The sequence below is a fragment of the Corvus brachyrhynchos genome, unplaced genomic scaffold, assembly GCF_000691975.1.
Source record: "Corvus brachyrhynchos isolate BGI_N302 unplaced genomic scaffold, ASM69197v1 scaffold166, whole genome shotgun sequence".
NCBI lineage: Eukaryota > Metazoa > Chordata > Aves > Passeriformes > Corvidae > Corvus > Corvus brachyrhynchos.
The window spans coordinates 1,946,323-1,971,477 of record NW_008239671.1 but is presented as its reverse complement, the minus strand read 5'-3'; the positions used below and the strand labels follow the sequence as shown (position 1 = coordinate 1,971,477).

Below are 25,155 nucleotides of genomic sequence, written 5' to 3'. Positions count from 1 at the left end.
ACACGTTCCTGAGCTCTGCATCATGTACCTACAGCTGAAATAATTTACAAAAATATGCAAGTAGAATTTATCACCTCATTTCTGACAGTTCAGCCACTCAATATTAATTTGATTAAAATACATCCTTTTTTTCCCAAACAACCTTTGAATCTATTTGTTTCTAAGAACCCATAGTTACTAACAAGGTAACATCTTCTCTTTGTGTACTACTGCATTTTCTTGGATTCCAGCTGCACCATATCAGCATGCAGATCTTTATGGATGCACAAAACATTTCTGATGTGCAAGCATGCCCTCTTCTGGATATCCAGCACAATCATTTCAGCTGAAAATTCCCTACATTACAGTGAATTCCTCCAACACCGACTTGCAGAGCCTTGCTCTCATTTGTAAAAAACATTTCTGGTGTAAACAAACAAAAATAATCCAAACCAATGCAGGATTCATAAACTGCACCTTTACACACAACTGTCATATTTTCTGTAGTTTAGATTGCTAATGGCACTGTAAATACTGCAGTGACATTATTAAAAGGAAAAGAATTTTGACCTTCCCTGAAGTGCATCCTTCACTATCCAAATGCTGATCTAATGATGTGTCACCTTTGCCTCAATTTTCAGTGCAACAGGCAAACCAAAGCCATTCAGTATTTGCCCAGTTATAGTAAAAATTCAGTCCAACTGCTGAGGGATTCAGGTAGTCTTTAAAGAAAATGAATCAAAAAGAGAGAAATGCCATGTCTTTGAAAATACAGACATTTGCACCGCCTTCAACAGTCAAACACCACGATTATACAATTACTGAAGGATTTTTAATGTGCAACAGAAGATGTTCAATAGCCTCCCAAGGAGACACAGATTTTTGATGTGGTTTTCCGAAACCTCACTAATTGCAGTAGGCCCATTCTACTTTTATTTTGATTCATTCCAATAGTTCTATAAATTCATTGGGAATATTTTCCTTGGCATCCAAAAGAATACAACACCCAACAATGTTAATGTGGACTGTGTAAATACTGAAAGATTTGGACACCAAAAGCAGATACACACAGAACTAATAATCATATTGTTATTGGTATAGGATAAAATGCATTATAAACTTCTCTCATATTGATATTGACTTGTAGACATGGAAAAACAACAAATTAATGGCCCATAAATGCGAACTTCAGTAGAAAGAAAAATTAGAGAGGTTGTGAATCACACTGATAGACAGGATTGATAGAGGACTTTCTTTCAGGTGGACAAACAGCTTTAACATCATTTTCAGACAGCGTATGTCTGAAATTGAGAAAATGCTTTCCAGCATATCAAAAGCACCAGTGCAGAAGTCATTACTTCTGTAAGAACACACTTTAGAGAAAAAAAAAAGCAACTAAATAATTAATGCAAAATAAAATTAGTTAGATGTAAAAACCGTTGCAAGAAAATGCAATTTTGGGGGGGTGGTATGATTTGACTTTGTTTGGGGTTTTTTTTGAAAAAACATCACATTTTTATTTTCTCTGAATACACTAAGTTTAAAATGATCAAGTACTCTGACAAAGTACCAACAAGTACAGTCAGACCTTTTGTAGGCATACATACATATTTAACACAATGAGGAGTAACAAATATACTTGTCAAGAAAAGCAAGTTTCCTGAGTATTGATGAACTTGGAGTCCACTTAGTAAATCCTTTATTCCCATCTATGTCACGTAAGAAATTAATATAATATTTTATAGGAAGGCAGTTTGGGTTATTTGTCAAAAACAATATAAAAGTCAGCCAAATTAAATCCCACACCATCTTGTGTCACCAAGTTGCGCCACTTCATTCTGTCATGTGTTGGTTTTGTCCCAGTTTTCAGTTTAATGGCCAAACCAAACCCAAACACTGCAATTATATAATTAATGCAGAATTTTTTAATGTGGAAATGGCAAGGCATTCGAACTTTAATGAATTCTGACTGACATGACCTCAATTTTAATGTTGGAGTAAGAGAGGCCCAAGCAGACTAAGCCCTACAGGAACGGAGAAAATCAGGTTTGGATTTACTGTCAGTCTAGAAAATTTCCATGCTAATTTGGAGGCAAGTATCTTGTTAGAAACATCACTCAACCTAATATGCCAATTCAGCCTTAGACTCCATAAACCTTTGATTTATTTACACTTTAACATGATATACAACACTTTTATAATGACATAGCACGGTCTGCCCTTAAAGACAAAGAGCAAAAAATGTTCTCTGGTTGATACCACCAAGGAAAGTCCAGCACTGTGGTTCAGAAACAGCATTTCCTCCCAGAAATACCGGAATCACAGTCATAGAATCAGTAAGACACTCAGTGATGAACGAGATAAGGAAAGAGACAAACCTTAGGAGGCAGGAACTGTCTCCTTGTCCTTATCAGTGACCTCAGCTGCGATAACTCCCCTGCCTGGGAGGTACCGGGACATTCACACGTGGCCTGCAGGTGGTCACTCTGCTGATGGGCCATGATGGGCCGTAATGGGCCCAGCTGCACTGATGTGATGGGCAGCTGTATCGACTTAGAAGGTGTCAAATTCTCCCCAGTTGTCTCCTGATCCACAACATTACATCATCCATCTGAAATTCCCCACCCCAGGGGAGGTATCTGGGTGTTCCTACCTGAACCTGAGTGAATATAAACCAAACAGAGGGATTGTTTTGGGGCTTTCCTTCACCATCTGATGCAGCCAGTTTGAGTCTATCATTTTGACCAACAGACATTGAAATTGCAATGACCAAGTCTCATTGTGAAGCCATTGGGTGGTGAGATATTTTTACTCTTATCCTTCCCTTCTCTTTCTTATGCATTTTGTTAAGTGATTTTTATGCTTTTATATTGTTATATTACTAAAGATAGCAGCCAAAATGCCCTCATATCTGTTTTCCTCTGCAACCAAATTATTCTGCAATAAACCCTACATGTATATATTTACAAAAAACACTCATTCAGGGTTGTTTTACTCTAATCCACCCCAACGGATTTATTAACAAGAACCTGGGTTACCCTCACCTTTCAGAGTAGATTGTAACAGGTAGTTGTAAAGAGCAAATTACTTCAGTAAGTTTAAAAATCTACTCATCCCAACAGGAGTGTGTAAACCTGCAATCACCAGAACCTGAAATGAGGACAATTTTTTAGGATAATTGTCATTTCCAAGTCATGAAATCTCATCTTTCTCTGGGCTTTTTTGTTTCTGATTGCAAACACTAGTGTGGGTCTCTGGATCTGATAAGAAAAACACAGCAAACTGAATATGGAATTACAAAACCAGGAAATTCAGGAATGAACAAATACATCAAAGATAACCTGTGCAATTGTAAGTGATGCAGCATTTCTGTAAATCTACTAAAAAATAGTGGATGTGTCTTAGGAGGAGGGCCTGACATCATCAAAATAGAAGAGACAGAAGGTTCCTGAAAAGTCTTAAGTCAGACAGTGGGTTGCACGCTTGGACAGTGATTTTATGTACAGTTATGAACAGTCAGGGCACTCAGGAGGGATGCACAAATGCAAAAAACCCTGAACTGGCCAAGAAACAATGCATAAACCATTTGGGAGCATATCCTATTCCTCCAATAGTAACTACTGTGCTTCTACTTGTTTCTTTCAAGTATACAAAGACAAATAGCTCTGAAAGAGCCAGGTAAATAGCAAAATAGCTCATCTCCAGCTTGAAATACAGTGGAAAGCTTTTAAACAAGCTGCTGTCCTCTAAAAATTATTCGGGCAGCCAGGAATTTGACAATGGTACTGATGGAAAAACTGCCCTGCTGAGCCAGTCACGCCTGCATCAGTCGATGCTGCTGCTTCAGCAGTCAATCTCTTGTCACTCACCCCTGATTCCTCATCTTAGGACAGCTCTGGACATTTCTGTCTCATAACTGTAATTTACTGTTCACTGTCACCCGGATTAACCTTACACAAGTCAGCATCAGAGCTGAAATGTACACACCAATTATTGCTTATTTTAAATATGAGTTCAGATGAAGTTGTTAAATGTGACAGCTGGCAGTATCTTGGGAGTTTATAGATTTTTTTTCAGTTGCTGTTGCATTTTTCGTTCTCCAATCAAGCAGAATAACCAGCTGTCTGCTAAGGACATTTCATCTTCATGTACTGCAGCACTCTGTTTTTCCTTTGAGCAATTCCAATTTTTTACTGATATATTTGTGAAGAGAAGGTGCCAGCAGGCTTGTGCTTTCTCATTTGTTCTTCTGGTATTTTGTCATTTCAAGAAATTCTTACAGAGAATTTATCTTATGAATATCTTATAGAGAATTCTTCTCTATAAGAAACAGGAATTAGAGCCTATAGCAACTCAAGAGTGAGCAGGTATCAGGGGTGGGTAGTAACTTTAGAGAATAAGATTTCAAAGAGCAAACATTAAGTAACATTACCCCCATGGTAAAGTAGGGTCTTCCTAGAGCACATTGCACAGGATTGCATCCAGATTGTTCTGGAATATTTCTGGCAAGGGAGACTCCATAACCTCTCTAGGAAATCTATTCCAGTGCTCAGATGTGATCCTCAAATCTAAACATTAAATCATCAGTAGTAATACAAGGACTCCATAAAGGACTGATCATTCCACTCAGACACACAAATATTAGCTGTCCCAAAAAACAATTATAATTTAAAAAAAAAAGCTCCTCTGGAGTGCTGGCAGGGACTGGGAGCAGGAACACTGGATGAGAGGGAAAGGAAGTCAGGAGAATGCAAGTTGGCTTAATAATGAGCCCAAAGACTTTAGAACAGAAAATCATATTTGAACCAGCTGGGAAATGCCTTTTCAAATGCAGATTTGAATTAATGCCAAGCCAGTACTGGAGTGATTACAGAGGTCTTTAACACTCATGGCTTACTCACTTGTCAACTGCTTTCCAAATTTATCATTGATACACCCCAGCAACACAACATTAAGTCTCTGGCACTGAATCTGATGATGTCAGAGGGAATTCAAAGCATTCTTTTTTTAAGCATATTTTTTCTGAAGACATAATTTCCTCCCTTTCTTATGTTAATCAGACATCAACACAGCAGCACCCGAGTCTTGCTAGAAAGGGTGCCCAGCACTGGGTTGAGTTTGGCAGCACGCTTCTGATCCAGGAGTTAAGAGCTGGAACTCCCAGGTTCCTGGTATTTTTGCTCCCTGACAGCCTGCAACACAAATCATGAAGGATCCAGGAGAGAAAACCAGCAGGAAACTAGACCCCAATCAGAGCTAACCATCCATTAAATCAGGTTTTCATTTAGATGAACAGAAAACAATTGCATTAAGAGCTTCTGTGGAGCTGTATTTAGGTCTTCTCTGTAGGACAGAGGTCTAGGAATATAATTTTATTTTGAAATAGATGATGGGATTTATCACATATACAGAAGAAGCTGAGAAATACCCTATCAATTTTCTGTGAGAAACAGAGAAACTGGGGGAAAAAAAAGTCATATGACACAGCAGACTGAGAACTTTCTTGACTTTGCTTCCCAAAAGTAACAGATTTTAAAGTTCAGATGAGTTCACGAGAGAAATAATAGATACCATGCTGGGAAAAGATTTTGTCAAAGTTATGATAAGACAAATGAAGCAAATGTATATTTCTGGATATACAAAGAATAATGAAACAGTTTACATCTCATCTCCATAGAAGTTCTTGCAGAGAATGCCCAGGGATCTCTCTTGCAGAGGGCCTATGTACTGTGAGACTCCAGTCAATGCAATAACTATGCAAATATGTATTTATTCATAGAACTAGTAAAGAGCCTAGGGACTAATTAAAAATGTTACTTGACAGGTAAGAAATGGAGCAAATCAACATTTATCTGAGAAGAAGAAAGGAGAAATGAAAACACATCTCTTCTTTTTGTTATCTGTAATAGCAAATAATACAACTGCAGAAGCAGCAACATTTTTACTAACCTAAGTTGAAATCTGCCCTATCCTTCTTTCTACCTTTTTTTTTTTTTCAGATTTTTCTTTGGATGCCAACATTTTGAAAGTATCTGCTTTTTCTTAAACTCATAGCCTTTTGCTTCAGCTCTTGAAGTTTTGTAAGAAACACCCTTCTGAACCCAAATAATAGAAGTAGATGAATGAAAAGGAACTATTTTAAGGTGGAGAAGGACTGAACTATTACTGACTGAACAGCACATTGCCAATACCCTGCCCTTCATTGTCTCTATCCTTTAAGCATAACCACTAAATATTTACTTTGCTGTATGCTCATTTGATCAACACTCATCATCCAAAAATTCATAATTTTTCAGGTACCATCAAACAGAATAAACCCCAAGACATGAATGTCTGATTAATTTCACAATCTCTAAAGCAAGAGCAGGACTGCAGTGGTTTAAAGCCACACAGACAGAAGATGTTAAAGGTGTCTATCTTTGCAAATCAGCTTTGATCAGACTTAGAACTGTGTCATATTTGGTGTGTGCCATTTCAGTTTTACTCTTTTGAAACTCATGAAAGCTTTAAAAAACTTTCCAAGTGAGATCTTTTGTTATACTGAACATGCTCAGAATTATTGAGAACCCAAGAAAATCAATCCCCAGGTTTCAAGGAAGTAGGTTTAGTAGCAAAGCAAATTTTACCAGGGCAGACCAGTGGATGAAAACTCAATCCTTAGATAACAGGAGCTGCCTACAAACTCGAGATCTGATCTTCTGTCCTGGCTGTGGAGACTTAGTTAATATATCAGAGCAGACTAGAGGTATTTATCTTACCCCTGCCCATATTAGATTATAACAGTTGTCATCTCAATGGCTCTTCAGCTTTCCTTGGCCATATTGATCTGATCTCCAGTATTGATCTGGTCTCTGACAATTATAACTGGAGCTAAAGCAACTGAGGCTCAAATGATTCAATGAAGGAAGGAGTCTGGCAATTTGTCCTTTCCTAGAGCTTACATGACATGGAAGTGGGGCTGGCAGCTACAAGATGACCCATGGAGGATTCAAATGCCTCAGAGGGGCAGACTGAGGAGTCTCTGCTCAAACAAGCCCTGGAATTTTTTAACCTGGTAGTTTAAAATGGCATCTACCCTTAAAGAACTGAATTGAGAGAGTCCCTAGTTTACCTGTCCCTATGTACAAAAACCTAAATTTAGGCATATTAATATGTAATCTTAATCCCATCCCTTGTAACTGCTAACATCAGTTTGGAAATCATTGTTCTCAAATTCTACCACACCAGATGTGGTAAAATCAGAAGTACAGCATTTTATGTAATTAAGTATATATTCAGGTTTTATAATGTTTACTCAGTAGGTGTAAAAATATCTTACTTAAATTGGCTTCATTTCAATATAAAGCAGAAAAATAAAAAAATTACAGGGGTTGTGCAGCTCAGACTAAGAAGAGAAGAAAAAGAGACTATTTCAAAAATCATACTGTGGAAACCATAAAAGCAGCTGCTCACACCATTATGTGTTTAAGTAAAAATGATGACACAACATTAGCAACCTTCAGTGTGGTCATAAATGCCTGCAGGAATTTAAAACTCTCCTCCTTCTGTAAATGCAGCCAGAAATAAAATAAGAATGTTCCTGGTCCAAGGGCAAATTGCATCGTTACCAGAACTCTATGTACTGAAAAAGAGGCACCACAATAAAATAAGAAGCCACCATTCATCAGTTCTCAAAGTTTCTTCGAAAGACCTTTAAGAATTGCACCAGTAATGCTTCTACAAAGCAAAATCTTGTAGGAAGAAACCCAGCAAGTTCTTTTCCACCACAGCCTCATTATCTGGTATTTAATGTTCTCTTTATAATTTCTAACCCATAACACAGCAGCACAAACTTCACCTTCATTCAAGCTTTCACAAGAACTTGTCAACCATCACTTCAGAAAAACTAAGAAGCAAACAATGCTTTTCAATTCTGCACCATCAAACAGCTATTCCTTGAGGTAACTCTTATTATATGAAACAGTATCTTTGAAAAGCAACATTTAGGTCTGAAGTGTAAAATGCAATGACTAAAGGACTGAAGTTTGCACTACTGATACTGAATTGAATCACTCTAACAAATGTAACAGTACCAATGAAAATAACAACGTTGAAGGTCTATCCTCAGTCTCCTCAGTGCTATTTTGATGATTCCAGCAAAATGGGATCAATATGTGTCATCTGATACTCTAGGAGCAACCAAAGACAAGAAACAGCAAAGTACAGGATGCTCAGTTTGATACCTCTTGGCAAACATTTTCATTTTAAAACAGGTTGTTGATGTCGCTTTGGACTTTTTCCCACATCCCCCAAAAGACACAGCAATAGAATATCTGAGTTTTAATACACACTGTTGGGTGGAGAGAATTTTCTGGGACAAGCTGTGCAGAACAAGGTTATGCACTGCCAGTTCACACCACATTGAACAATTCACCACCTTTGGAAACCCTACCCAGAGAGCTGTTGTTATAATTGTGTGAACAGCACTAGTATTGACCGCAATACTTTCATGGCAGCTGAGTGTTTCATAGCTCCACCAGCAAGCGAAACCTTCAGTGGTTTAACATACACACCAAAGAGTCAATCTCTTATGAGTATCTATAGCTAACATCCTAAAAATCAAACACGATTACCATCCCACAGGGACAAGCATGTTGAAAATTAACCGTATTCACCTTCAGTAATTCTTGGGCCATTTCACATTTACATTACTCACCATTGTTTTCATGAAAAAAAAAAAAATTCTACCTCCAAAGGAATACTTGCTGCTATTTATTACACAAGAAGAAACGTTTCTGCAAAATTCACAGGGAGCACGGAGTTCCTTGGCTGGTACACACCACCAGCCCTGTGAGCTTCTGATTGTACCAAACTCCTGTCAAACATTTGCAATGTATTAAGAAGTTCAACAACTCAAACAGCACCACCTCTACGCTCGGTACAAAGCCGCGTTACCACTTTTGCGAGATACAAAAGCGGGAGGCCGAGGCGCCCCGCGAGCGAGCAGTGGGTGTGACTTACGTTGTTCATGTACTCGGAGAGCAGGTCCTGCAGGGCCTGGCGCACGGCGTTGCACTCGGCCACGATGCGCTCGCGCCGGTCGTCGCGCGTGCACGAGGAGTCGGCCATGAGCGCCGCCCCGCTGATGATGCTCTCCAGCCGCTCCTCCAGGGACGGCCGGAACCGCGCCTCGCTGAACGTCATCGGGTCTAGGATGATCTTGTTCTGGAAGGAAAAGGAAAACGGGAACGCGATGAGTGTTCGTGGGTCTTTGGCATTTTCAGTGCCTTCGGAGAGGTTTTTTTTAGTCTTCCCTAGAAATAATTTATCGTAGAATACCAGGTTGGAAGGGACCTCAAGGATTATCTAAACTTTCTTGGAACAATTATCTACCAAATTCCGGAAAATGTAAGTATTAGAGAAATATCTGGTAACTCTAAAATCACAGTAGATAAATAATATGAAAAACAATTACACATATATATAAAAAGTTCACAGCCTTGTTACCCAGAGAAGCTGTGGCTGCCTCATCCCTGCAAGTGTCCAAGGCCAGCTTGGATGGGGCTTGGAGCAACCTGGTCCAGTGCAAGGTATCCCTGCCCACGCCAGGGGCTTGGAACAAGATGATCTTTAAGGTCCTCCAACCCAAACCAATCCATGATGCTAAACCAGTATTATTCTTCCACAAATATTCTGGAAATTTCTTGGTTCTTCAGGACATTCATATGCAAGGTGTAAGTTTTTTATTCCTGAAGATAGAGTGGGATATTCTCTGTTAATAATTTCATTTTGATTATTTTTATAAGCAGCCTACCCTGCTGAAATGTAACTATATTACCCCAATATTTCATGAATTTAAAAAATTGAGGAATAAGACTGCAAGAAAATCATTACTAGATAATGACACTTGCACAAAAATATGAAATCTCTCATTTCCATTCTGTAGAGCATCTTTTAACAGCTTTTTTTGGTTTTTGGTCAGGAAAAAAGTGCTGGATTAGTTAACTAAAAAGGGAGCACTACATGAAGACAATCTGAAAACATGTTTAATTTGTCAAATAGTCCACTGGTTAGCAAAATATCTTTATTTCACTAGAAAAAGAATTGATTTTCAAAGACTCTTTTATAATAAAGACAGACTAATTCCTAAATTATGATCACTGCTAAAGACTTGTGTACTCTATCTATCAAACTTATTACCAAATATCAAATTGGTCTAAACCACACTGATTCTACTCTTCTCACCATAAAACCTTATGTAAAGTTATGAGTTTTGAGTCACTGCTGGATTATATTTTGATCTTCTTTTCTCCTTTTGCAGTTCCAGGTAAGAAATACAAAGGCAACAGTTACCTGCTCCCACTCTCGGGCACATTTATAACACCGTGTAATTCAGGAACCTTTTGTTCAAATCTTACAAAGAAGTTCCCTAATTTCCTATGGACTAAAAATGCTCTGGAAGCTGTGCACTTGTTATTCGAGCTTTAAAAGAAAATAAATCATGAAATAGGAATGAAAAACATAAAAGCATTCTGATTTCTAATAATCACACCTATTTTAAAGCACATAAGATTTGTCAATGAACCCTTTTAATTTTCACAATGTTCTGATAATTTTATGATTAGTCTATTTCTTTTAATATCCAAGAGTAATCAGCAAGGGCAAGCCAAATGATACCAGTAATTTGAAAAAAAAACCAACAAAACAAACACAGTGTATTAAAATGTACATTAGAATTTAGGAACAGGACACATAACCAACATGTGCCTTTAGCATTGAAAACTGTACCTGTTTATTATTAATCAGAAAATGTTCAAATGGATTTATTTGAGGCTAAAAACTGATTCCATGTATTTTCTTTATTTCAGTAGGGCAAGGCTCTTAGAAAAGATCTTATTTCTCATTAAAACTTCTAGTTCACAAACAGACCCCATAAGTCTCATCACTAATGGAGAAAGGATCAAACCCTGAGAAATCTGTAACTCCACTGAATCCTCAGCAGTTAAATAGCAATAAATACAAGGAATTTATGAAAATCCCTTATTTAATAAAAGGACAAATAAAAGAACTTTAACCAGATAATGTATTGTTCCAGGTCCAGGAACTGCTGACTTGGCAGAAAAAACTGCTGCATTAGCCAGAATGTGAAATAATGTCTCACATGTATCTTCTGGGGTCTGTGTTTCATAGCAGTAAGCAGAGCAGTTTAACAAGCACCTAAATTAGAAATGACTTCTCTAAGAGTTAGGCATGTGCGTATTTATGTAATGGGGGTTTTGAGCCAAAGGGTAATGCTTGGGATTTTCAGAAATCAACTGTATAAACTCTTTTTCACAACCTCGTATTTCACTTGACAGTAGTAAGACTGCAATTGCACCAAATGAATTATACAGGAAACTTATGGAATTAGCAAGAAGAAAAAAAATTGAAAAAAATAGCTGCCATGTTTCAGATTCCTAACCAATCCTTCCAGAAATGCCTCCCTTTTCCTCCTCTTCCTCGCAGCCATAGCTGTAAGGTTCTTTACCCACACAGCAAATTTCAAACAGATCTTACACCTCTCAGCAAGTCATGAATCACATTTTTCTTCCTGGATGGTCTGGAAGATCCTGCACAAAAGTCTTCTGTGAGACCCAAGGACCTACCTGGAATATGGAAATACGCATGTGCATTTACTTATGTATTTGCACACGTAAATACAGGGTCCTGCACCCAGGGAGGAATATCCCCAGACACCTACTCAGGCTGGGGGTGACCTGCTGGAGAGCAGCTCTGGGGAGAAGGACCTGGATGTGCTAGTGGACAACTGTCCATGTCCAGCAGTGTGTCCTTGTGCCAAGAAGGCCAGTGGATTGATTACTAGAGCATTGCCAGCAGGTCAGGGAGGTGATCCTACCCTTCTACTTAGCCCTAGTGAGGCACATCTGGGGTCCTGTGTCCAGCTCTGAGTTCCTCAGGACAGGAGGGAGACAGCTCCTGGAGCAGGGCCAGCAGAGGCTGCAGAGATGAGGAAGGGCCTGGAGCATCTCCGTGCCCAGGAAAAGCTGAGGGAGCCAGGGCTGCTCAGCCTCGAGAGGAGCCCCAGCTGAGAGGGGCCCTCAGCCCTGGGTGTCCCTGGCTGCAGGGAGGGCTCAGGGCAGGGCCCAGGCTCTGCTCCCGGGCCCAGCAATGGCACCAGAGCACCGGGCAGGGACTGATCCCAGGAAGTTCCACCTGGACATGAGGAAGAACTGTGAACAGTGGAACAGATCACTCAGTGGTGTGGAGTGACCCTCACTGGGGATATTCCAGAGCCATCTGGACACAATCCTGTGCCCTGTGCTCTGGGATGGCCCGGCTGGAGCAGGGAGGTTGGACCAGATGATCCCCTGTGGTCCCTTCCAGCCTGACCCATCCTGGGATTCTGTGCATACTGCCATCCTTTTCAAGTCCTGAAGGTGAGCAATCTACAGATCAAGTATCTCTGGTATTTCTGGTCACTGAAACCCAACTGATTGTCTTCACAGGCAGATGTGTCATATTCCATTAATAAATTCAGGAATTTCTTTACAGACTACATACAAATACCAGTTAGATTTTCAATACTAAATTGTGTAGCACAGAGGGTGTATAATCAACCCAAGCCAGCCTTCCTCACTTTAAACTGTAAAAATGGAATATATTTCTGGGTTATTTCTAAATAGGAGAAATCCTTATGATGATCAAAACTTAGCTCGTGAAAAATAGAAGTCACTCAGTTGCACTCAATATTTTTTCACCCACATCCCATAAAACTTTTTACTTATAATTAATTTCTAGGGCTAAATATTACTAAATATTTGTTTGGGACATCTGTTAATTATAATTCAGGATCCCAGGATAAGTTAGGGTGGAACAAACTCCTGAAGGTTATATTTTAAACCGCTCCTTAAAACACAATCAACTTTAACATCAAGCCAGATTGCTCAAGGCTTCATCCAGTCAAGATGAAGATGACAATGAGAATTCCGTCCTTGGAGATTTTCCAAACCTCTCTGCCTACTGTTTGAGTGCCTTATCACCTTCATGGGTGATCATGGGTGACTTTTTCCTTCCCACCATCCAGTCAGAATTTTCTCAGAATCACCTTGTGTCAGTTCAGTTGCCTCCCCTCCCAATACCATGAACCTCAGTTTTGCTAAAAATATAATAATAATGATGTAGTTACTTTCTGATGGGTGGTTATAAATAAATGATAGTCTAGATGTTTATTTTAAACTCTTTCTCAAATATCTCACAAGGAAAACAGATTTTGGAGTTTTGGGAATGAGAACCAGCTCCGTGACAGCTCCCAATGTTGAGATACCAAAGAGACACAATTATTGCTTACAAAAGGTGTTACTCCTCTTCAAAGAAAACTTGGTACCAAAATTCAACTTCAGACTATGTTATTGACACCTGTAAAACTCTTGCACTTATATTAACAAGGAAATAATGTCTTCTTGGAAAGAAGAAAGAAATAGCTGACAGAAAATCTGGCTAAATAAATTTCTTTAGAAGTTGCAATTTACCATCACTTCTTAAAAGCCAGTTAATGAACGATGCATGTAAATGAACTGGAATACTTTACATTTCTAATTAGTTAACTAACATTAGAGCCATAAATCAAGGACTGATACTATAATTCAGTCTTTATAATTAAGTGTTTCAAACCTCTTTATGAATGTAGATGGATTGCTGTAAGCATGCATCATTTTTGGCTACAGTTGCTGAAACAAAATCCAAGAAAATTAATTTTAATATAATTGAAGATTTTTTTGAAAACTGTTAAAACTTGTGATAAAATCTTCTCCAAATAAAGCTGGACTTCAGCAAGGCCTTTGACTGGACTTCAGCAAGGCCTTTGACACTGTCTCCCACAGCATACTCCTGGAAAAGCTGGCAGCATGTGGTTTGGACAGGAGCATTCTTTGCTGGGTTAGGAACGGGCTGGATGGCCGGGCCCAGAGAGTGGTGGTGAACGGAGCTGCATCCATCCGGCTGGTGACCAGTCACCAGTGGTGTCCCTCAGGGGTCCGTCCTGGGGCCCGTTCTGTTCAATATTTTTATTGATGACATGGATGAGGAAATAAGAGTCCTTCATTAGTAAATTTGCAGATAACACTAAGCTGGGAGCATGTGTTGATCTGATGGAAGGTAGGAGGGCTCTGCAGAGAGTGTTGGCCCGGTTGGATAGATGGGCAGAGTCCAACAAGATGAAGTTAAGTAAGTCCAAGTGCCGGGTACTGCATTTTGGCCACAATAATCCCCTGCAATGTTATAAGCTGGGGACAGTGTGGATGGACAGTGTCCAGGCAGAAAGGGACCTGGGGGTACTGGTCGATAGCCAGATGAACATGAGCCAGCAGTGTGCCCTGGTGGCCAAGAAGGCCAATGGCATCCTGGCCTGTATCAGGAATAGTGTGGCCAGCAGGACCAGGGAGGTCATTCTTCCCCTGTACTCGGCACTGGTGAGGCCGCACGTCGAGTGCTGTGTCCAGTTCTGGGCCCCTCAGTTTAGGAAGGACGTTGAGGTGCTTGAGCTCGTTCAGAGAAGGGCAACAAGGCTGGTGAAGGGCTTGGAACACAAGCCCTGTGAGGAATGATTGAGGGAGCTGGGGTTGTTTAGCCTGGAGAAAAGGAGACTCAGAGGTGACCTTATCACTCTCCACAACTCCCTGAAGGGTAGTTGTAGTCAGGTGGGGGTTGACCTCTGTCACCCAGCAGCAACTGACAGAACAAGAGGGCACAGTCTCAAGGGAAATACAGGTTGGATATTAGGAAAAGGTTTTTTACAGAAAGGGTGATAAAGTGCTGGAATGGATTGCCTGGGGAGGTGGTGGAATCACCATCCCTGGATGTATTTAAAAAAAGACTGGATATGGCACCCGATGCCATGATGTAGCTGAGGTGCTAGGGCATGGGTTGGACTCGATGATCTTGAAGGTCTCTTCCAATCCAGACATTCTGTGAATTCTGTGAAGTCTGTAAAGTTAACTATTTTCTTTTCAACTCTTCTTTTTCCCTTAAATTATATCAAGGTGTGTTTACAGAGAAGTTGTCATGTTTTAATAAATATTAAAGACTTCTGAAAATAAACCTCTTCATACTAATTACTGCTAAAAACCACCTTTCTCTTGTTCAGAAGGCAATAAACTATCTCAAACGCTAATAAACAAGAGGACACAACTTCGGAAATTTAAAATATTGCATAAATTATTCATACTTCAACTAAAAATACTAGAATAGCCATATACCCTACGTAAATGTATTGTACAACCAGAGAGCACATAATCATTTGAATTTAGTGACATTTATCTGGATTAGAATCTCATTTTCAACCATACCAAAAAAACCCTCACAGTCTTTATTAGAAATATAATGCAAAGCAAAAGCAAAACATTAAATAAATAATTTTAAATTGTTTTACAACTCCAAAAGAACTAGAATTACTGTATCATTGCCTTCATTTTCCAATTAAATTACTTCATTGTTATGTGCAATTGCCTTATTGCTCATGAAAAATCTGCTCATCACCTGGTTTGTCTACATAGAAAGTCTTAAGGAAATTTCAGCAGCTTCTTCAGAACCTCTGGCTTGTTTATTTCTTGAACACATTTTAGTTCTGTTTAACATGTAAAACCTTCAAGCCAGAGACCATTTCCTAACATGGTTCTTAATGATTTAGAATCACAGAATCACAGAATGGTTAAGGTTGGAAAAAAACTCTAAGATATCAAGTCCAACCATAAACCTACCACCACCACCATGTTCACCGAGCGCTACATCCACAGGGCTTTTAACACTTCCTCAGCCAGTGAATACACAACTGCCCTTAGGACAAGGAAAATCCAATTTTCAAGGTAAATGCCACTGCAAAGTGTGATAGGTATTTTAGATAAACAATGTCACAACCACAAGGCAGCAGGAAAAACTGCCTTTGTGTAGAAGGCAGCACATGATATACTGACGAACCCAGTTTTTCCGAGACGAGACTGTATAAAAAAGAGTGTTTGATGTATTTCTTTGTCAGAAGTGCCGGCACTACTGCGAAAACAAATGCTGTGTGCTCGCAGGTTTGGCTTCTGTACCTTTGTCCGTGTCTCCTGCAGTGCTAACAAGGCTGCTGAGCTCCTGTTTAGCAATAAATCAGATGTTTCTACCTGCCACAATGCTGTGTTACACAGACACACCATACAGCTGGGATTCGAAGGAATAAGAGCGTGGCAGTGCAATGCTACACTGCAGCTTTTGCTGAGCTGCTCTAGAGTGATGAAACAACAGAGAAATAATTCGGAGGGGGCTCCAGGAGAGCTGGAGAGATACTTGGGACAAGGGCATGGAGTGACAGCACAGATGGAATGGTTTCCCACTGCCAGAGCCAGGGTTAAATGGGATCTTGGGAAGAAATTCTTGACTTTGAGGGTGTCAGTGGCTGCCCCATCCCTGGAAGTGCCCAAGGCCAGGCTGAACAGGGCTTGTAGCAGCCTGGGCTAATGGAAGGTGTCCCTGCCCATTCATCAAGAATGAGATGGTCTTTAAGGTCCCTTCCAACCCGAACCATGCTGTGATTCTCTGATCTTTTTCCCTCTGGCACACCAGACTGGACCCACCCACAGCAGCTTCATTAGCATCCCACTCAGGCAGAAGTGCACAACCACGAGCAGAAGAAACAGCCCCCACCTTCCCAGCCCCCTCTCCTGACTGCTCTCCAAATGTAAATGGAGATGCTGCTTCCCTGAAATAGTGCTGGTGTTCACTTCTCACATACCTAAGCTACAGACGCATCTCAGAGGTGCTAAATAAACACAGGCAAAATAGTAGCAAGTGTAGTCTAATTAGAACATTTCACTTAGTGCTCTTTCCGAGCTATTATATGTAACCTGAAAAAAATTTAATATGTTTTTGATTTAGCCTTAAGATATTCATACTTACTTTAACAAGAAAATAAGAAACCTGTAATAATTTGAATAATAATGCAGTAACTGTACTGCTACAGAAACGCATTTACTTACAGAAATGATCATTCGTTTCTTTAAGTGTGTTTCTTTTCTGTGTTTTTACTATCTCTAACAAATTTGTGTGGATGAGGGTTCACTACAAAAATCCCTTTGCAAATAAACTGGCCTACTGCAAACAGGTTAAATGTATTTGACAGGGAAGCACAGGTAGCAGTTGGTGCGTTGGCAAAAGGCTTCTGCTACCACCAAAAGAAGTAGCAAACTGCTGTGTTTAAACTACAAAGAGTATTTTTAATTGGTAATCTTTCCACAATACTAATTTACTATACAAGAGCATTTCGGGGGGAAAAATACATAGATATTAAAAAAATATATAGATATTAAAGAAATATATAGATATAAAAAAAATAAATCTAGAAGCCCACTAGATGGTGCTCCTGTACAGCAAATACAGCTCAGAAGCACCATTCCCACTGCTAAAGGGGAATGAAGGCAGTGAGATCCTAATCCACAGTTACCCAGCGTGCTTCTCTTTACAGAGGTCACATTTTTGCTATGCACTTGCTACCAAAATCCTGACATTTCCAGTGCTGTCCCTTGTACTCTGGAGCTGACCCTTTCCACAGTAATATATAAACAAGCCCATACATACACAGAAGGGGTTGCAATGAGCAGGGAAATGCAGCAACAACTGAAAAGAAAAGCTTGTTTGGCCCCTCAGCATCATCAGGACCTCAAAAATTTACTCTGATTCTTCCTCATTTGAAAGATCAGTTCAGCATCCTCAAACACATCTCTTCAAACAGGTGAAGCTTTGGGATTTAGTGTAAAATGCAACATTTTGCTGTTGGTCATTATTTTCTTAATATACAAAGCACGACCAGTCTGGTATTTCCCTACTCAGGGGAGATCTGAGGAGTGCAGACAGTGACAAAGCACCTCACTACTGCATTGAAGTGTTGGAAACATTGGGGTGCAGCCTGGCTGCCTTCACATAGGAAATGTTTGGCTTGACATCATTGCAGGGTAAAAGCCACTTCAGCTGCACCAGGGACAAAAAATCCAACCTGTATTTTGGGGCTCTCAACGTAAGAAATTTGTGGACATGGGGAAATGAGTCCAGATGAGACCCACAAAGTTGATCAGAGGGCTGGAGCACCTCTGCCCTGGAGCCAGGCTGGGAGAGCTGGAGGTGTTCACCTGGAGAAGAGAAGACTCCAGGGAGACCTCAGAGCTCCTCCCAGTGCCTTATGGGGCTCCAGGAGAGCTGGAGAAGGACTCTGGACAAGGGATGGACTAATAGGACAAGGGGGAACGACAGGCTGGACAGGGCTTGGAGCAACCTGGTCTAGTGGAACGTGTCCCTGCTCATGGTAAGGGGTGGAATGAGATGAGCTTTAATGTCCCTGCCTACCCAAACCATTCTGAGATTCTACAGTATTTCATCCAAATCCATACATGAGGTGATCTGAATTTGCAGCACACTTTTCCCCAGTGCATTCCTAGTTAAATTCAATATAGAACTGCTATTATACAGAAATTGCCATTTGCCTGGGCTAGAGCTACTCGAGCTCAACAAGTCTGGTTCCAAATTGCTGTGGGATGTGCAGTAATATTTCTGCAATTGTTTCTTATGAATTTCAGTAGCGAAACAAGCACATTTCAATTCTTATTTCGAAGCCCACATTTTGTCCTTTTCTCTGCAGCATCACAAATCACTTCATCAAAGAACACATTTACAAGCAAATTGCAATTCCATAAATGTTCTGCAGAAATCAGATTATCTAGCAGTTATTTGTCCAAAAAGGAACATTTTAAAGGTAGTCATTTAATGATAGAGCATTTCTTCTGTCCGCTACGTTTCTGCCACATTTTGACAGCTCTTAATTTTATTATCCAAAAAAAGCAGTCTTTGCTATTGCTATACCCCGATACTTTGTCTTTTCAGTTTCTCTGTAATGTTTTCCCCTCATTACACACTTATTAGATTTTTCACTCCATTTAAGGTGCACTGCATTCTCTAGCCATGCAAAATATTCCTAAAGGAGCATTAATGTTTTCACAAAATATGTTATGATAGACCATTTATTAATGATGAGCTGCATTTAACAGCCTGGAGGACAGTGACCAGTGTCATCAGACACTTTCTTTCTCATCAAATGTAGTCATCTCCCAAATGGTTGACTTGTTCTGTTCCAAAATTCATTAAAGATTGAGTTACTCTGCCTGTAATTTCTCAGTTCAAATGCTGCTCATGACAAAAAATAGTACCATTTCAGTACCCTGGGACCTATCCCAAATACATAAATACCTCAAGTACCAAAATCCATTTTAACCACCTCTTTCAAATCTCAACCATATCAAATCATGGAGTGTTGCCTGAGTTGGAAGGGACCCACAAGGATCAACCAGTCCAAACCCAGGCCCGTCCCAGGACAACACCAAGAATCCTACCCTCTGTCTGAGAGCATTGTCCAAATGGTACTTGAACTCTGGCAGGTTTGGTGCTGTGACCACTTCCCTTCATATTCCTTTAAATTCCTTTATAAACCAGATTATTTTCACACTCAGAAATCAGAGAGTAAAGGGGTGATTCACAGGCCCAGCAGTTCAAGATGTAACAAGGACCAACATTGCTGGACTGCAACTTTAAAGACAAAACACAGAGAAACAATAAATGCAATATTAAAAAGACAAAAAATGATAGAACATCAGATGAAACAACATCAGCTATAGGGCTTGCCTGTTTGGATTAACATATATTAAAAAGCAAGCACTATATATCCCTTTTAACAAATAAAGTATCATTTTATTCCATTGCTAGAGGCAGAATTTGCACACACGAACACAAAAGTCAGGGAGAAAGTCAGCTAAGCCAGCTCATCAGTGCTTTCTGAAGCAATACAGAAAACAACAGATATTTGCTTTTCGCATCAATGGAGAAAAAGGGTTTTGGTCCTTTGTTCCTTTAGATATCTTTTCGTCCCCTCTCTAAGTCAGAGGATTTATAAATTTTATTTCATTTTACTGCAGATAATTCAAGTCTTGCTTCAACACAGGAATAATCCTTTTTATGGAGTTATGGTGCATGCATAGTAAACAGCTTTATATTTACAACGCCATTACACCCACCCTCACAGCACTGTACAAGAATGATTACCCTCATTTTTCATATCCAAATCTAAAAGAAATTACTTAGAATTGCATAAAATGTAAAGCATTGTAGGTTACCCAGTCTGAAACCCCTAGAATCTGAATTTCCACTGTGATTAGCACTTCTGAGGTGTTGTCAGCACATCCCACTGACACAGCTGCACTCCTGGGGACTAAGGAATTGTAATCCAGTCCATATTCTGAGAGGAGGCACCCTCCTACTCACCAGAAATCCCAAGTGCCCAATAAATACTATTTTTGCCTGTCACTGCCCCCTCCCTATTCCATCATGGAGAACACATTCCCCAGCTATCTGTGTGCAGCTCTTGCTGTGGTAGAGACAACCATGGAATAACAAAATGGCTTGGATTAGAAAAGCCTTCTAGGATTGAGTCCAACTCCAGCACTGCCAAGGCCACAACTGACCCATGTCCCCAAGTGCCACACCCACATGGCTTTTGAAGTCCTCCACAGGTGGGGACTCCACCATGGCTGTGGGCGGCTGTGCCATGGCTGGGCACCCTTTGGGTAAAGGAGCTTTCCCTGCCCTGAGCCTGCCCTGCCCCAGCCTGAGGCCGTTCCCTCTCCTCCTGTCCCTGTTCCCTGCAAGCAGAGCCCGACCCCCCCAGCTGCCCCCTCCTGTCAGGGACTTGTGCAGAGCCACCAGGTCCCCTCTGAGCCTCCTTTGCTCCAGCCTGAGCCCCTTTCCCAGCTCCTTCAACCATGCCTGGTGCTCCAGACCCTTCCCCAGCTCCATTCCCCTTCTTTGGACACAATTATTCCTTTACTTTATATCCAGATACAAATATATATTTTTATATCCACATGTATTTTTACCCCCTTGCAGTTGCCAAACCCACACCAGTGTTGATGCCATCTATCTTCATTCCAGTTTTCACCCAGCACAGGCTTCCTGGTCCTTCTCATTGCATTTCTTCTCACTCAGTAATTTCACTCTCTTTTTATCTACCTCCCCACCACACTCCAGTTTGACATGCAGGTCCTGTCTCTGCTGTACACCATGAGGGCCGTGGGGAGGACGCCAGATAAATCCATCCCACAATTTAACATGTGCCAACACAGCAGTCCCTCAATAACCAGAAGAGATGAGACCTTACCAGATCAAAATTACCATTTCCTCAGTGAAAACGGAGTCTTTTCAGAGCTCACAGTAAGTTCTTCAAAAATTTATCTACACAGCTTCCATAAATTTGGCCAAGTATCATCAGAGGAAGTAAACTGTGCACCCCCATTTGCATTAAGAACTCAGAAATATTTCATGAGCATAAAATATATGCCAAATTTTAATAAGAAATTACTAATAAAACTAGGAATACCTGGTTTTAAATCATACAAGATTAAAGCAGGAACACAGAAGTTAAAGGACAAAGCAACAAGGCACTAAACACGTATCTTTTTCATCAATCATCTTCAAATAGGACTTTAAAGGAAAAAATCTAATAAGGAACAGATTGTGAACCCTCCTGATTTCTACATAAATTATCTCTGAGAAGCAATAAATGACAACTGTCTCCAAAACTTTGCTGCTAATAACTCACAGGTGACTTTATACAACACACCAATGCATAGAGTGTGACAATTATCTTAAGACCTAGTTAAACACAAAGTCTGAAGTGCTTCAGATGGGTAGAATAATTGTTTGTGTTCCACGTGATGATATTTTGATTGAGAAAATATTCAGATTATTTACACTGCAGTTATCTGAAGCACTAAGCCACAGAACACTGATTCCAAAATTTGAAATAATGAAGGCTGAGAAGTGCTAAAAATTATGAAAAACACCTGTGAATTTATTTTTAGTACAGAAGAATTATCTTGGCATATATAATGCAGGGTTTAATAATCACTTCATACCAAATACAAACCGATCTCAATCAATATGACTGAGACTGTAAAATAAATATTCTGTAAAATTATTTTCATTAGAAAATACAGACTTCCTTTCCCTTGATGAAGTAATACACTGCCACCATAAAAAGCAATTTTTTTTTCTCCATGACCTTTTTACTCATATCATGGTTTTACTAGTCTAGTAGTATTTCTTGTTTTCTTGCTTGTAAAACATAAAGGTAAATTCACAATCATCCCACCATCAACAGCTATAAATTTTGACTTTCCCTGGAGTTTAGGGAATGTCATCTCTGTTGCAAAATTAGTTGTGAATAAATCTCATTCAACAGCTAAGCAGTGAGTTAGAAAACGGATAATATAATTGTTTCAATCTCTGTATCATTGTAACTCTCTGTATCATTGTAAGAGGAGAAAGTTTTCATTTCGTTTCCTAAAATAAGAAAGAGAAAATTCCCCCAAAAGGGTGTTTTTCCACATGTAATTATGAACAGAACACGCTACTATGGCTGTACATCTCCCACACACATGCATGACTTCTGCAACATCACGGAAAGTGGAAAAGACTTTACCTGAGGAGAAAAAGGATGAATATTCTCATAGAGGCAGGGGACAATATCAGATGTCTCGCACAGTCTTCACTACATTTATTTTCAGTAAGCACAGCGACTCTCTTTGCATTGAACAACAGCCTTTTTTCCAGAAGGCAGCAGCAGCATCATCAGTTTGGGACTGAGAAGTCACATGTTTTCTGTCCCTGTTTGTCAAACTTTTGCTGTCCATAACGTGCTAAGTCCCACACAAAAGCTGGAGCACAGTCAGACCACACAGGGATATTATTCCCAGGATCTTACCAACCAGGGACCTGTGAGCTGAAAAGGCCCTGAAAACCGTGAGGAATTCCCTAAATCTTAACCCACAGTAACTGTACAGGAACAACCACAGATGTAAGAACAGATGCAGGAGACAAGCCCAGTCCAACATGCCATGAGATGAGCCACCTGCACTACACCTCCACTTGCAGCCCTACATGCAGCAGGACCGAGCAGCTCCTGACTGCAAGTGACAGATGCTTGGATTGCAACCTTGTGCCTTAATCAAAGTGAAAAGGACGCCATTCCCTAATAATAACTTCAACAAATCTTTGCCTTAAGTCAGAAAAAAAGACGAAAATATTTTCAGAGATGTCAGCCATAACCTTTTTTTTCACTGCCTGAAGAACAATCCTCACATATGAGGTAGGGAAAAATCATCAGATAGGACTGCTAATGAAATTAACAGCTAAACAATCAGCTGTCAAGGAAGCTGCTTAAGTGAAACTGTATCTGTTGCTGGAATAGAGGCTGCAGCACTTTGCCCACAGCTGAACTGACTGCTATTAACTCTGTTTGAAAGATGCTTTTTCCATACCTTTGATTAACATAATTCATGATTCAAGTTGAATGCTAATGTTTCCAGGATGCTGAGCTCCATCACCATCCTCATTTTTTTGTCTTGTCTTCCTGACTTGCCGGACAAACAAGATTTTACCATTCAAGCAACCCCAGATCTTGGTCACAAAATTAAACTGCTAGATTAATCAGACTCTGCATTTTCTAGACCTATGTACCTAGATTTGTCAAAGATCCTATGGATAACAAGAACTTATTTTTCTCACTAGCCCAGCCACTGCATACGAGCACAAATAACTCCTTGTAATTCCAGCCCATTAGCAGCAAACAACTATTCCTCCCTAAAACCAACACAAATCAGTTATTTACCCTTTGCCTCTGCAGTCTGAGGAAGTGGATGTCAATGAAAAGGGGAATTTGAGTCCTGTACAAGAACAATTTAGTTAAAAGCTCTGTAGACTGTGTGGAGAAACGCCTCATTTTCCACACCCTGCTGATACTCACATCAAACTCATTCAAAGCAGCAGCAAGCTCTCCTATGCCAGTGTGGCCCTTGCTCTCATCGGTGGGCGAGGTGGCCTGGGCAGCATTGGAGATCCCAGCAATTGCTTCCTGCACTTGCTTGAAGACGTAGTCCCTGTTGGCCCTCGTGGCTGCAACATCGGGGTGGCGGAGGAAGGCCTGGGAGGCCGTGTACAACATGGTGGCGTTCTTCTTCAGAGCCCCTCGGGCCGCGGCCATCTCGTCCCTGCAGTGAGGATCCTTCAGTTCCTAAACAAAAATACAGTTTTTAGAGCTGGAAATGAAAGGTTTCATGTTAGAATGCATTGCCTTGAGCATCCAGGCATAAACGCCGTGCAGTGACTCGGCAGAGATGGAATCTATGGCAGAATCCACCAAAAATCACTGAAAGAATTCCCCTCCTGCCCAAGGAAGTCTGGTCCTTCTGTGTCACTACAGCTGTTACATTGTGCTCACAATATCTTACCAAAGAGTCACTTCTCTTTTGCAAAAACCCACAAAAAATGTATATAAAACATCCGAAATTCCTCTTCCTGACCAGCTGGATTCCTTGGGCTGATTCCATAAAGGCAATGCAAGTGCAATGCTCCTGTTGCAGCAAGTGCCTTATTTTTCTAATTACTATTCCCATGTCCTTTATAAAATTATCATAAGGGAGACCTTTAAAAAAAAAATCAAAATAAAAGCACTACATAGATGAATATTATAGAATCACAGAATCAAAGAATTAACTAGGTTGGAAAAGACCTTTGAAATCATGAAGTCCAACCTATGACCTAACACCATATGGTTTTAGTTCTTAAAGACCTACTAAATATGCCTCTCAACATTTCTATTTTGCTTCCCTTCATATTTTTTCATATTCCTCATATGATTTCAGAGTTTGTATATTTAGTATATCATGACAGATACTTTCTTTTGTTTCCCCTGGAAACAACAATCAGATACTGCACAATATGTTATCAGAATTATGTATTATTGTTATTTAACCCAGGATTTTTTTTTAAATTATAGTGCGTATCACACTGTCCTTGAAAGCCTTACAAACATTAAGGCAGCCCTAGCAATATTCATAAGGAATAACAAAACATTATTAATTATATTTTAAAACTATGAACAAACCAGTCTGGAGAGCTGAATAGTTAATGTTTATGTTCACACATGGAGTCTATCACCAACATTGGAAAAGGACCCAGGTATTCCGGATTTAAAGGTTCTACCCTTGATTAATTTCAGCCACACATAACTGACAGGTAACATTCTTCAGAGAGAATTTTTTGCCATATTCTTGTATCTTCAACAAG

At 40.0% G+C, this 25,155-nt stretch overlaps 1 protein-coding gene across 3 annotated transcripts in view; it reads right to left on the bottom strand.

Annotated features, from left to right (window-relative positions):
- CTNNA2 (catenin alpha 2) overlaps positions 1 to 25,155 on the bottom strand; it is a 463,429-nt gene that overhangs the window by 321,796 nt on the left and 116,478 nt on the right. For all 3 annotated transcript variants that reach the window (XM_017742415.1, XM_008639874.2, XM_008639875.2), the window contains exons 6-7: positions 23,834 to 24,100; positions 8,980 to 9,183 (exon numbers count right to left, since the gene is read on the bottom strand). In XM_017742415.1, coding sequence (XP_017597904.1) covers positions 8,980 to 9,183; positions 23,834 to 24,100 — 471 coding nt within the window. The remainder of the gene's footprint in view (positions 1 to 8,979; positions 9,184 to 23,833; positions 24,101 to 25,155) is intronic.